General features: G+C 43.2%; 1 protein-coding gene across 5 annotated transcripts in view; it reads left to right on the top strand.

Moving 5' to 3' along the window:
- The window catches only part of Slc24a2 (solute carrier family 24 member 2), a 233,696-nt gene that overhangs the window by 193,644 nt on the left and 26,593 nt on the right, over positions 1-13,459 (top strand). For all 5 annotated transcript variants that reach the window (XM_090330047.1, XM_090330049.1, XM_090330050.1 and 2 more), the window contains 2 exons: positions 1,036-1,134; positions 4,253-4,371. In XM_090330047.1, coding sequence (XP_090186173.1) covers positions 1,036-1,134; positions 4,253-4,371 — 218 coding nt within the window. The remainder of the gene's footprint in view (positions 1-1,035; positions 1,135-4,252; positions 4,372-13,459) is intronic.

Here is a 13,459-nt window from a genome sequence, read left to right as displayed (position 1 = left end):
CAGGTTCGATTCCTCAGTACCACATACATAGAAAAAGCTGGGAGTGGTGCTGAGGCTCAAGTGGTAGAGCTGTAGCCTGGAGAAAGCCCAAGGACAGTGCTCAGGCCCTGAGTTCAAGCCCAAGACTGTCAAAAAGAAAAAAAATGAGAAGCTTTGGTACTTTGAATATTCCCAAGGAAGACAAGTCAAGGATTAAAAAAGAAAAAGGAACGTGCTATCTATCTTTCCCTCCCCTCTCCGCTTTTGCATGTTTATTTTCTTGCTTGCTGCATGTGTTTACCCATTCATTATGCGGATGATCCAGAAGAAATGAAGCATCACACTGTGGCAGAGTTGTTCAAAATGATTACACTGAGGATGGTATTTTTCCCCCAGCACCTTTCCCAAAGTGTCTCATCACCAGCATTACTTGCTGTGCTTAGTTGATCATTCTTTGCCCTAAATCCCCAAATGGAATCAGTTGCCTCCTTAATGCTTTAATTGCAGCTGACTCAGCTGATCTGGAAAGCTGTGATGCCTGTTCCTATAACGTTAATTATGATAAATGCTGGGAAACCAAAGTCAAATCAAACAGCTAGCTCCTGGGTTTGGTTTTCCTTTCCTAGCTCATTGTCAAAAACTGATCTAGGCGGAGTATTTAATTACTGCTATATCCTCAGAGTAGCTCTGGGTGTTTGGAGACCTCATCCAGATCTCAAGCAGCAGGGAGAGTATTTGCAATACTTGCTGTTCGGGGGAGGGGGATTATTTGTTTGGATTTTTTGTTTGTGAGCAACTGGGAGGGGAGGAAAGAGGGCCCAGTCATACTTTTTATCTATGGTTCAGCAGCTTAAGGCTCTCTCAGAGAGAATGGAGATTAAAGAATCCACAAAGGTAAGAAAGTGCCCTTCACACAGGGGCAAGGGCAAGTAGTGGTATGGTCCTTGCTGTAGTGCAATGTAATTGGAGAAGCCACATACCTACCTTCTGGTGCTTCTCCTTTGCCACAAGACCCTCCCTCCTCACTCTCTTTTCCACCACTTTCTTTTGCTTCAGGGAGATTCAGAGAAAAGGCTTCAATTCTTCACAAGATTGCCAAGAAGAAATGCCAGGTGGATGAGAACGAGAGGCAGAATGGGGCCGCCAATCATGTAGGTGAGTACAGACAGACAGCCATCAGCTTCACTTGCCGGGGTAGAGGAGAGCAAAGGGGCAGGGCTCAGCCTAGGCACCCCGACTCCATGCCAACACAGAACCCTCCAGCACATTTCTTTCCCGAACAGGAGTAAATGAGCTCCTCTTCTGGGAGTGGGGCAGAGCAGAAAGAGACACAGCATGCTCACTAATAAATCTAGGGGATGCCCAGTGGGAGTAAAATGACTCTGGTGAACCCCTAACCTGGCATCGCCACTCAAGAGTAAACCAGTTTCTTCCTTTCGAGGATTCCGCAGGCCATTTCATGTTTAGACAATGGTGAGTTCCCTCCTATAATTCTTGCCTGATAGCCAGATTTTATATACAGCCTCTAAAAAGTCACCACTCAGTCTCTCCCTGAGAGGGTGCCAGAATCTTTTCAAGTTGCTGCTGCTGCTGCTGCTGCTGCTTTGTGTATGAACTCAGCAGCATCTGCCCTGGCTGACTTTCCTAGATCTCCTGTGTCACCAGATTGTGACATTCAGGCATCTTATTTTATCTTGAAGCATGATGTTCCTCCTGTCTGTAACTATAATATAGCCCCCTAATTCTAAATTCAAACCAAATTTAACCTAATCTGTATATGCTATAAATGAAACTATTTCCCAAGTAACTAAAATTATCTGTAGACAAAATCCAACAGTGTTACACTCAAAATATATGACACTCCACAGAAGTTTCTGACTCTCCTCTTATCCCAACTTCTATCTCAGGGGAAAAATTTTAACATAATAACACTCACCATTACTTCTTGAAGTTTGGGATTGTAAATCACATATATTTTGCTATTGTCTTATGAAAACATGAAGTTATACCATTAATGTCTGACACCTGGTTTTCCTTGGGGATATGAGGATTCATTAATTGAGCTCTTTGGGGACTTGGTTTTGGTTTTGTTTTTCATTTTTCTCATGTGTTTGTTTCTCTTTTGTGGAGTAGAAGTCTTCATGTTTGAGTTTCAACTTCACCTTTCTCCCAGTAATTGATGAGCTTAGGCCTGGATTAAATCATTTATGACAGTATGAACACATAATCCAAGAAATTTCAATGTTCATAGGCCCTCAAATTACTTGGTAATTACAAAGATTGTATATCTGAACTCCTTGATATATATTCTCTGAAGAGAAAGCTCAAAACTTAAGTTTTGTGTTTTATTTGATAGCAAAAACACTGCCACGTAAAAGTACACTTTAGCAAGATACATTCCTGACAGATACTCACCTCTGTCCTTGGCCATCTAACTTCCTTAAGCACATAGTATCCTGTCTTGGGTCAAGGTGGTTATGGCAGACTGACCCCAGAGTTGTATCACTACAGCCTGAAAGAGAGTTTTAATAAGCCCAATGTCCTAAGCAGTAATTCAACCAGCACACACATACCTCCGTCATCGCTTAAAACATGAATAGGTAAAGTTAAATGGAGTTTCTATGGCTTTCTATATTTAGACCTATGTGTGCTTCTGTATGCCCCAACTGAATACATAAAAGTAAACAATTTCCCTATGATTTCCAGTAGCTGGCTACATCAAACCCAAAATTACCATGAGCCTCTTCAATTATGTATGAAGTGATAGACACATTCAACCCTTTTGAAGTGGTTAGAGGAACAAAACTTCTGAATCTCCATGGGTAGCCTGAACTCCTGGCATCTATAAGTTTCCTGATATGCTCAGTGGTCCTGTCACCACACTACACAGCTGCCTGCTCCACGAGCCCCAGCAGTGACCCTACACCAAGTGGATTGCAATAACATTTTTAGTTCTCTCCCGCTGAATGCCGGCTAATTCCTGGGATACCTAAATGCCAGGAATTGTTCCTCTTAGCCTCGAAAAGAACCTTCTGGTGAAAGGCAAGTAGTATACTGGGAAATCAAATAGTTTACGTCTTGCTGGTTCTGACCCAGAGGCTGCTCAGGGCTTTCAATGTACTTGTCATTTCAAAGTATCATTCTGCCATGGTGGTAAACAGGCATGATACTAGCACTGTTAACATCCCAGTTGACGCTGAAACTCACAGAGGTTGAGGCACTTGCTACATAATCCCATAGCACAAGTTACAGAGAAAAAGTGTAAACACAGAACTGACTGCTTCCCGAGTCTCAGAGTCCCAATTTTTAACCAAAGCCCTCGAGTCACTTCTCAGATCACAGAGGAAAACTTGACTGCTCTTGACCCATTGCTTTACTCCACCCAAATGCAGTTAGTCTTTGCCCTCCATTCCTTGAATATCTCCTCACTGCCTTTCCTGCAATAGGAGGCTCAGATGTAAGACATGCTGAATCTGCCTTCCCAGGGCCACCAGAGGAGCAGACACACATACATTCTGCTCACAAAGCCAGAGAGGGCTAAAGCTGAAAGCAATGGACCTTAGAAATCAACAGAGAAGAGTCCCCAGACACAGAATGAGGAAGAGATTCACCTACAGAGAAAGCCTGATGATAGCAGTAAAGCTTAGGTCTTTAGTCTTAGCCAATGTCCTCCACAGAACACAGTACAATGGATGGTTGAAGGGTGCAGTGGAAAGTATACATGACAATGAATAGGCTGAGTATGGTTTGGCCTTCTGAATACCTGCATTTATGTTCTTGAATGCGTAGTTCAGCTAGGGGAAATAAAAAAGAGATGCTGTCAGAGCTGATGGGACAATCAGCCATGATTATCAGGCCAGAACTTAATAAAAATAAAAAAAAGCCAGCCAGATTTTATAATAGAGGGAAAAGAAGAAAGGCTCCTCTCTCTCTCTCTCTCTCTCTCTCTCTCTCTCTCTCTCTCTCTCTCTCTCTCTCTCTCTCTCTCTCTCTCTCTCTCCCTCCCTCCCTCCCTCCCTCCCTCCCTCCCCTCCTCCTCCTCCTCCTCCTCCTCCTCCTCCTCCTCCTCCTTCTTCTTCTTCTTCTTCTTCTTCTTCTCTCTCTCTCTCCCTCTCTCCCTCCCTCTCCTCCCTCCCTCCCTTCCTCCCTCCCTCCCTCCCTCCCTCTCTCTCTCTTCTCCTTGATCCCAACATTTTAGAATGTCCTTTGTGGTGATATGTCTCTTACTCCCATTGATTGTGTTTGTTTTCTGTGTGTTTAAATTACATCACAGAAAAAATCGAACTTCCAAACAGCACCAGCACTGAAGTTGAAATGACACCATCCAGTGAGGCTTCGGAACCTGTGCAAAATGGAAATCTCTCCCACAGCATCGAAGCTGCAGAGGCCCAGGTATGGCTTTCCATTGTTCCAGACTACTGTTCTTCCTGGTGTGTAAACACAGCAGTATGGACCAGATAACTGTCTTAAGGGCTCCAGTTCCCAGCTGGGTAGACCCAGTACCACACTGTAGCTTCTACAGGTGCCAACTTCTAGGTTTATTGGATGAATGAACACACACACTCTCTGAGCTGTTGTTTCCCAGGAGTAGGTTAGATGATTCGTGGATCCAAATCTCATCTCAGGGATGAAAATACATCAAAATAGCTGCTGCCTAATCTTTTCTCTATCCTTAGGGTTAGAGTTAAATAGTAGAGGTATAACCATCACACCTCTGCAAGACTCCATTAGCCTTCTCTGACCTTGCTGAAGTTAACAGACTCTGACCCCACCCCACTGTTCAGTGGCACAACCAATCAAATTGTGCCACCTAGTAGCTATAGTATCTAATACCTAGCAAACACCTGCTATGTGCTACAGACTGGATCAAGGCATTGTATGTGTGTTACCACCAGGGTCTTCCATTGAGGAATAAATAGTTCAATAAGATGAGGTGATTCATTGGATATACCTAGCTGGCAGAAAGGAAGACAGGGAGTTCATCTGAGCATTATCTACATACAGTGCCAGGACCTTCCATCATACTCACTGCCTCTGCACCAGACACTCAAATATCCAAGGCTAGGTCAAGACTTCTCAAACTTAGAGATGTGCACAAATCCCACAGGAATCAGAGGGAGTCTTGTCTAACTCCAGACTCTGGTGTGGAAAGTAAGAAGCAAACACAGAGCTTCTAAAGCCTCTGGGTTTTAGAAGTGACATATATCATGCTAGTGTGACCTCTCTGACACACTACTGAGTGCCAACAAAGGCAGCTACCTTTGGTAGGAACTTAAAACTTAGAGAAGGAAAGTGCTCCATAAAACAAGGGGGCTGACATTTGTAAGGAAATGGAAAGACTTAGAAAAGATAATATTAAGTGAAGTAAGCCAGACTCAAAGGAACATAGGCCCAATAGTCTCCCTCATTTGTCATAATCAGTAGAAACCTTGGGCTCTCCTAGCAGAGATTCACAATAGAACAAAATCTAGAGACATAAGGTCAGATAGTATGACAGTAAATGAAAGGACCTCCAGGATATAGAAACAAAAGCCATATAATGAGTGATTGTTATCCTTAATGTACTATGTTATTTCTCATCTCTTTTGCCATCCCTTGGTTATCTCATATTGTTACAATATTTCACCTTGTTATCTGATATATTTTATATGTGTTTAATTGGTTATTTGAAATTGGATAGGGAAGGGGGAGGGTGGGAAGGAAATGGGGACCATATCATGAGAAAGGGTATCAATGTTTGTGAAGTTATGCACCTCTATCTGGTGAATATCATGTAACCTTCTATTAATCACAATTAAAAAAAACAAGGGGGCTGAAAGCTCAGCCTAGTGGTCAAGTGCTTGCCTAGCATCCATAAAGCCCTGTGTTCGATTCCTCAGTATCACATACATAGAAAAAGGCAGATATGGTGCTGTACCTCAAGTGGTAGAATACTAGCCTTGAAAAAGCCCAAGGACCATGACCAGGTCCTTAGTTCAAGCCCCAAGACTGGCAAAAACAAAATCTGTTGTAATCCTAGTTATTCAGGAGGCTGTGATCTGCGGATCATGGATCAAAGATAGTCTGGGCAGGGAGCCTGTGAGACTCTTTATCTGCAATAGAATACATAGAAAAAGCCAGAATTGATGCCATGAATGACTAGCCTTGAACAACAAGCAGCCCAGAAACAGAGCTCAGACCCTGAGTTCAAGCTCCAGAATCAGCACACACACACACACACACACACACACACACACACACACGCACAAATCTGATTTCTGATTGTTATGTCTGGAGATTGGCTTATAGACCAGAGATTTAGTGGGTTCCCCAGTCATGTGAATCCACAGATTATCCCATCATCACAGAAGTATCTAATGCAGTAAAAAGTTAGACACTACTCACCAGCCTGTTCTAGAACTTTCCTGTACTAGGAAAAACTCAGCATCAGATGGCATATACATTTCTCAGGAGAAAATCATGGTAATTGTTGCCTGCTGCCCTGTTCCTTTATAGAAAGATCCAAGGGAAAGTTCTTCCTTGAAAGGGGAGGATGAAGAGACAGCAGCCCCGCTGCCCTCGTCTCCCCTGCCTCACCTTCCTGCTCAGAGCCCCAGGGTCCCTGGATGCTAGCTCTGGAGTGAGCTGGCACAGCAGCCTCTGTCCACATGGACAAGCAGCATGGGGCAGTGGGAGGCAGGCCTCAAGGATATCTGGCTGCCCTTGGGGCTGGCCTAGGCACAGGTGTGCAGAGGGCCATGTGGGCACCACGTTGTGCCATCTGGCCACTAGAACCCCAATTTGCTGCAGAAGAGCAAGTGTCCCACTGACCTCTCTCTGAGCAGAGCCCAGGTCTCAATACAGAAAGTAGGGTGAATTTGTACACCACCTTCATACACTGATTGCCTAAACACAGCATTCCTCCAAAGAAGTGTCTACCCTATATCACTGCCTGCAGAGAGGCCTAGTGCTGAGCTCCAGGTCTACAAAGAGCAGTCTACTTACCAAATTCATTGAGCTCTAGCTCCCTGCTCTCTAAAGAGCAGATCATCACAGTACCTGCCTTGGTGGGGTTAAAAAAAAATAGCATGCATAAAGACTCAGCATAGAATTAGATGCTAAAGGGCCGGGAGTTTGGCCTAGTGGTTAAAGTGTTTGCCTGGCATGCACGAAGACCCGGGTTCGATTCCTCGGTACCACATACATAGAAAAAAGCCGGAAATGGTGCTGAGGCTCAAGTGGTAGAGCTCTAGCCTTGAGAAAGTCCAAGGACAGTGCTCAGGCCCTGAGCTCAAGCCCAGGACTGGCAAAAAAAAAAAAAAAAGAATTAGATGCTAAACATTTATATCACATGTCCATACTTTCCATGTAAACAATAATCAGGAGTCCCTTCTCTGAAGGAATTCATTGTAAGTAAAATGAAGTAATGGTATGATATTTGAGAGGCATTCAGTACATTACCTAAGTCTGCCAACAAGCGGACTTTGTGATTGGTAATTAACTATGACCCCATGTGGTTTGTGCAAAGTGCTTGGAAGCCCACCAACAAGGCATTAAAAACTCCATGGAAGAGGTTACACTTAAGTTGGGTATTAATGGATGAGCAAGAGTTTGTTACTCAGGGAAGAAAGAACTCAATGGCAACATGTGCAGAGATATAAAACATTAGAAAGAAATTTGTGTTTAGGAGTTGAGGGGAAAGATACACCAGGAATGATAAATTGGCCTGAAATTCATTAACTGCTCATCCAATCAGAAAGTTTTTAATGGCTCACTTGTGTCAATGGACTGGGTACTGGCCAGGCCTGCATGTTCTAGCAGAGCCAAGACTGTAATACAAACCAGTATGACTGTAGTTGGTGGTAGGATGAGAAATTCAACAAAACATGGTGACAGCTGAGGAAAGAAGAGTTGGATGCAGGAAGGCTGACAAAACTGAGGCTGAACTTCCAGAAGGAGCCAGCCAAGTGAATTGCACCTCAAAGGCAGAAATATAACTTGAGTTCTTTGAGGAACAAAAAAAGAGTGATATGGGGAAGGAGGAGGATGGCAGTGAGGCCCCATAGAAAACAGGGCAGTTGACTTCTTTAGGGGCAGCAGAGCGGCTGGACATGCACACATGTGCTTGACATGTGAAAAGGACCAGAAAGTAGACTGAAAGAAGCTTATTATAGTAATGGTGGAGTCAAGAGGTCAGTGGAGGAGTGGATGGAGAGGCCTGGGAGACTAGGCCAGCATTGTGAGAAGTGTGAAATTGTGAAGAACATGGCCCGTGTAGCTAAATCCCAGCACGGTGGGAACAGCATTTTTGAAGGACTTAGGGGAGCAGGGATAGCTTCGGATTTGTTTCCTAAGAAGATAGCTTTGGTACTATCGTCAAGAACATCCAGGGTCTGTCACCCACCCTCCAAAGCTAAGTTCATAGATGGACCTAGAATCCGAGCTACTCAGGAGGCTGAGATCTGAGGACTGAGATTCCAAGTCAGCCAGACAGGAAACTCTATGAGTTGCTTATCTCCAATTAATCCCTAAAAAGCTAGATGTGGAGCTGTGAGTGGCGAGGTAGAGAACTAGCCTTGAGGAAAACAAAACAAAACCTCAGGGACAGTGCCCAGACCTTGAGTCCAAACCCCAGAAGCAGCGTAACACACATCACACACACACACACACACACACACACACACAACTCACATCCTGTCCTTAGGCTCAAATGGAGCCTCTGCACTTAACACACTGCAGAAGTGTATCTTGGTCTCAGTCTGATGACTTCATAGAATCCCTAGTTTGCCACACGAATCATAGCTGGTCATGCTCATGGCTTGGGGGCTTTACATGCATGAATTTATTTAATCTCCCCTGTATTCCAATGGTGAAAAATTGTTCACATTTTACAGATGAGGAAACTGAAGTGAGGAAAGGGGAATATAATATTATCCAGCTACCTGTGACAGAGGCACAATTCTAAGATAGACTTTAGCTGAAAGGAGGGAAAAAAGGAGAGAAAAGAGGGTATGTTGTGCATGTTTGTAATCCCGGAGCTCAGGAGGCTAAGGCAGTAAGCTCACAAGTTGAAGGCCAGTCTGGCCTACCTAGGGAACTCCTATCTCCAAAACAAAAACAACTCCCCCACAAAAAACAAAATTGTCTAGAAAGAGTGTAGCAGCTGGAAGAGGATTAGCCATGGGAGGTAGAAACAGAAACCAGTGAGATTTAGAGATTGACACAATATGCCAGAGTCTGCCCTGTAGCCAGTTTTTAAACTATCCATGAGACAAGATGGTTTTTAAACTTTTTAAAAAAAGAAGCAACAGCAGCATATGTGACAGAAACCATATGGACCTCAAATCCTGAAATATTTACCATCTAGCCCTTTAAAGGAAAAAATTGTCTGTCCCTAAAATAGACTATCCATAGTTGTTAAAGAAAAAAAAAGGAGGAGGGGGGGAGAAAAATGAGGTAACTCTTCATGTGCTAATTTGGAAGGGTCTTCAGTGCATGGTAAGTGGAAAGTGACCTGGACGCTTTGGCCTGGGGTAGATAACTTCCAGAGTGGATCTCAACAGTGAGGGACTAGAATGACCACATTTTCCATACAGACCTTCATGGCTGTGAATTCTAAACCAGTTCATTGTATCACCTCCTCAAAACAGGACAACTAGCGGGTACTGGTGGCTCACACCCACAGCCCTAGCCCAAGCCAGAAAGTCTATGGACCTCTTATCCCAAATTAGCCACCATAAAAGCTGAAAGTGGAGCTGAGGTTCAAGTGGGAGAGTACTAACCTTGAGCACAAATTCAGGGACAGCACCTAGGTCCCCCAAGTTCAAGCCCCAGGACTAGTACTCGGACACACACACACACACACACACACACACACACACACACACACTAATAATAGACTAGATTAAAACAATAGGTACATTCTGTTTTAATACTGTCGGAGATAGATGACCTGAATTCAAATCCCAGCTCTGCCCTTACCAGCTGTGTGACCCTGGGTAAAGTAATTCATCTTTCTGTTCTCCATTTTCTTCTCTATGAAACAGATAAAATGTCAGCTTCCACTCCACCTCCCAGCTTTGGTGTGAGGTTCTGTAGCTCTTAGAGCAATTCTTGGCACATTGTAAGCAACTCATAAGTGTTACCTGTAATTATCTGTACTTAATCATTTTTAAATGGCCAATACATATCTCAGGTGACAAGGCATCAAGCCAAGTTTTGCTTGGGATGTGAGTGGCATGGCTGAATTAGAGAGCTGTTCCTGAGCCAGAAATGAGAAGGTTTGGAGTACACAGGTCATGGAAAAGAAGCAGGAAATGGAGGTCAACCCTGTAGCTGATGCTAACAGTTCCTGGCTAGAAGAGCTGGGTGATAGAGTCAATCACAGAACAAACAAATATGCTTGGGCCTGCACAGAAATGGCTTGATGCTATCTTATTTTGTTTCATTTCTTTCTGAGTTGTGTTTTTATGAAGCACTGTGACAAGTAATGTGAGCATCCCAACTTTATCATGGGATTCTGAGCATCCTGCATCATACCCTCAACTGCTAGCCTTCTCCTGGGAGTGTATCCTATCTTATTAATTAACCTGCTGTTTTTAAAAGCCTGTTTACAAGTGAACTAATTTCCCATTGACACGTCTTCTCTGAGGTTTCTTCAGTATAGGATTTTCTTCCTTGGTAATGGAGAGCATTTTAAAAATATACTCTCAAGGCCTTAGTCTTGTAGTAGCTCATCTTTGTAATCCTAGCTGCTGAAGCTACTGAAACTACTGAGGCTGAGAAATAGGAGATCACAGTCCCAGGCCAATTCTGTTAGAAAAGTTCTAAGGACTCCTTCCTGTTCCACCCCCAGCCGGGTGTGGTGACACATCCTTCATCCTAGCGATGCAGGAAGCTAAGAGCTGAAGGATAGCAGAAAAAGCCCAGGAGCTCCAGTCTTAATGGAAAAAGCAGACATGGTAAAGCGATAAACCATGCTTGTCATCTCCACTACAATTCGAAGCCTAAAATAGGCCAGTAGTAGGCCAGGCATGCATCTGAGCAGGAAGCCAAACCCTAGTTCACAATAACCAGTGCAAAAAAAGGGGGGGCTGGAGACACGACTGAGTAGTAAAGAGCCTACCTAGAAACCATGAGGCATTGAGTTCAGATTTCAGTATCACACACATACACACACACACACACACACACTTCTCACAAAGGAAGCAAGCCCTGTATAGAGGTTTTGCTTCCTGTATATCTTCCGTGGAACCAAGAGACAATATAACTTTTACATGGTTTAGGGCTAATTCCCTTCTCTTATGCTGGGAGCAGCTTAGGTTGTCCACTCTATTACATGGAAATGGATCAGGACTGCCACCATTTACCAACCTTCATAAGTGTTCCATGTAGAGAATTTAGCCAGGATTGACAGACAGTTAAGAGAAATTCTGTCTTAACCAGAACCTAGGTTCTTACACTTTCATTTTGCCAGGCTAGGGGCTATGGTTTAGCTCAGTGGCAAAGCGTTTGTCTCCCATGCATGAGGCCCCAGGTATGATTCCCAGTGCCACAAGAGAAGGAAAAGGCCAACCCCAGTGACTCATGCCTGTAATCCTAGCCAGGCTGAGATCTGCTCTTTTGCTCTAATATTGTTGCCTCCATTGTGAAGGAATTTCAACTTTACTAACAACTAATAAAAATTAAGATGCAAGAAGTAAACCCATTGAACATCTGATACTTCTCCCTCATCTTAAAAAAATATTTGTCAGAAAATTGAGGTGAGGGATTGGGTTAGGAGGGATGGTGGAGAATGATAAAAAGGGTGATATTGATCAAGATGCATTGTACTTATAAACTAATTTGTTGACTAGTAACCTCTTTATACAAGTACTTAAAAGATAATAAAAATAATATTTAAAAATAACAACAGGGCTGGGAGTTTGGCCTAGTGGTAGAATGCTTGCCTAGCATGCACAAAGACCCAGGTTCGATTCCTTGGTACCACATACATAGAAAAAGATGGAAGTGGTGCTGTGGCTCAAGTGGCAGATCTCTAGCCTTGAGAAAGTCCAGGGACAGTGCTTAGGCTCCGAGTTCAATCCCTAGGACAGGTAAAAATATAACAAAAAAAATGTTTGTAGCTAGGTACCTGTGACTCACACCTGGACTCCTAGTTACTCAGGAAGCTGAGAGCTGAATAATTATTGTGGTTCAAAGCCAGCCCAGGCAGAAAAGTCAATGTGATGTTTATCTCCAAGTAACAAAAACTGGAAGTGGAATATCCTTGAGCAAAAAAGCTATGGGACAGTGTCCAGGCCCTGAATTCAAGCCCCAGTAGTCACACACACGCACACATGCACGTGCACACAAAGGAAGTGAGAGATGGGAGGAAGGCTGGAGAGAGGGAGGGAGGGAGGGAACAGAACGAGGAAGGGAGGTTAATTTTGTCAGACAACAGGCAGGTGATGGCACTTGGCCACTGACTCTGTGAAGCTGCCTCCTTCGAGACATCATTATCCTCAGTGCTGTGATACATGCTGTTAACAGAGAGCAGGGGAAGTGCTTACAAAGCTCTAGAATTCTGAAATCAAAAGACCTGATTTTATATTGTGCCCTACATTTTCATCCCTCATGAATTTTATTTTGTTTTGTTTTGGTTTTCTTTTCTTTTTTTTTTTTTGGATATTGTATCTTTTAGAACATTTCACCTCTCTGAACTTAGAAAAGATAGAATTGCCCTGTCTTTAATAGTTCCCCAGATACATTGGTGGACAAAGAGATTTTTTTTTGTATTTTATTGTTGGGATAATGTCTAGAGGAGTTACAGTTACATTTGTCAAGTAATGTGTACATTACTTCTCGAAACTTGATACCCGTTCTCATGTTTTTGTTCCCTTTTCCCTCCTCCCTCCCCATCTCAGTCATCTTGGTTTCCCCTTTCCCTTCCCTATTTCAAATAAACAAATATGTGTACATACAGTATATCAGGTAAAAAAATTCAGATATAGTAACGACATGAGATTAACCATCAGTGGAAAAAAGAGAAAAAGGTAAGTTCACATAGTACATTAAGAACAATAAGCACAAGAGTAAACAAGAACATCTCATTTCTTGAACAGATGGATGGATGGATGGATGGATAAAGTAAAAAGAAGCAAAGAATATGTGAAATATAGGCTTTTGCTTCCTGTAATTACAATCCAATATCACTTTACCTTGTTAAAGCCCTCTTTATTTCCTTTTAATAATTCAGCTCTCAAATATTTATCCCCAATGTTATCTTTCCCTGTAGAGCTTTTAACACTGCCTGGTCATAGGGCAATGCTAGGAAGGGGAGGCTACAGCCCCTAAGTGAAAAAAACAGGAATGTCAGATGAACATCCATCCATGCCAACACAGCAAAACTTAACATGTATGTCCCATTACTAGGGGAGATATCTTTTTCTGTCAATTTATATGTAGGTAATATAATATCCCAGCCATTTGGGGATCCCTGAACCCTTCCCCCTCAGTGATA

Source organism: Megascapheus bottae, chromosome 3 (genome assembly GCF_031878675.1).
Source record: "Megascapheus bottae isolate mThoBot1 chromosome 3, mThoBot2.hap1, whole genome shotgun sequence".
In the NCBI taxonomy this organism is placed as follows: Eukaryota; Metazoa; Chordata; class Mammalia; order Rodentia; family Geomyidae; genus Megascapheus; species Megascapheus bottae.
Note: the sequence above shows the minus strand (reverse complement) of the source record. Positions and strands in the feature narration are given on the sequence as shown.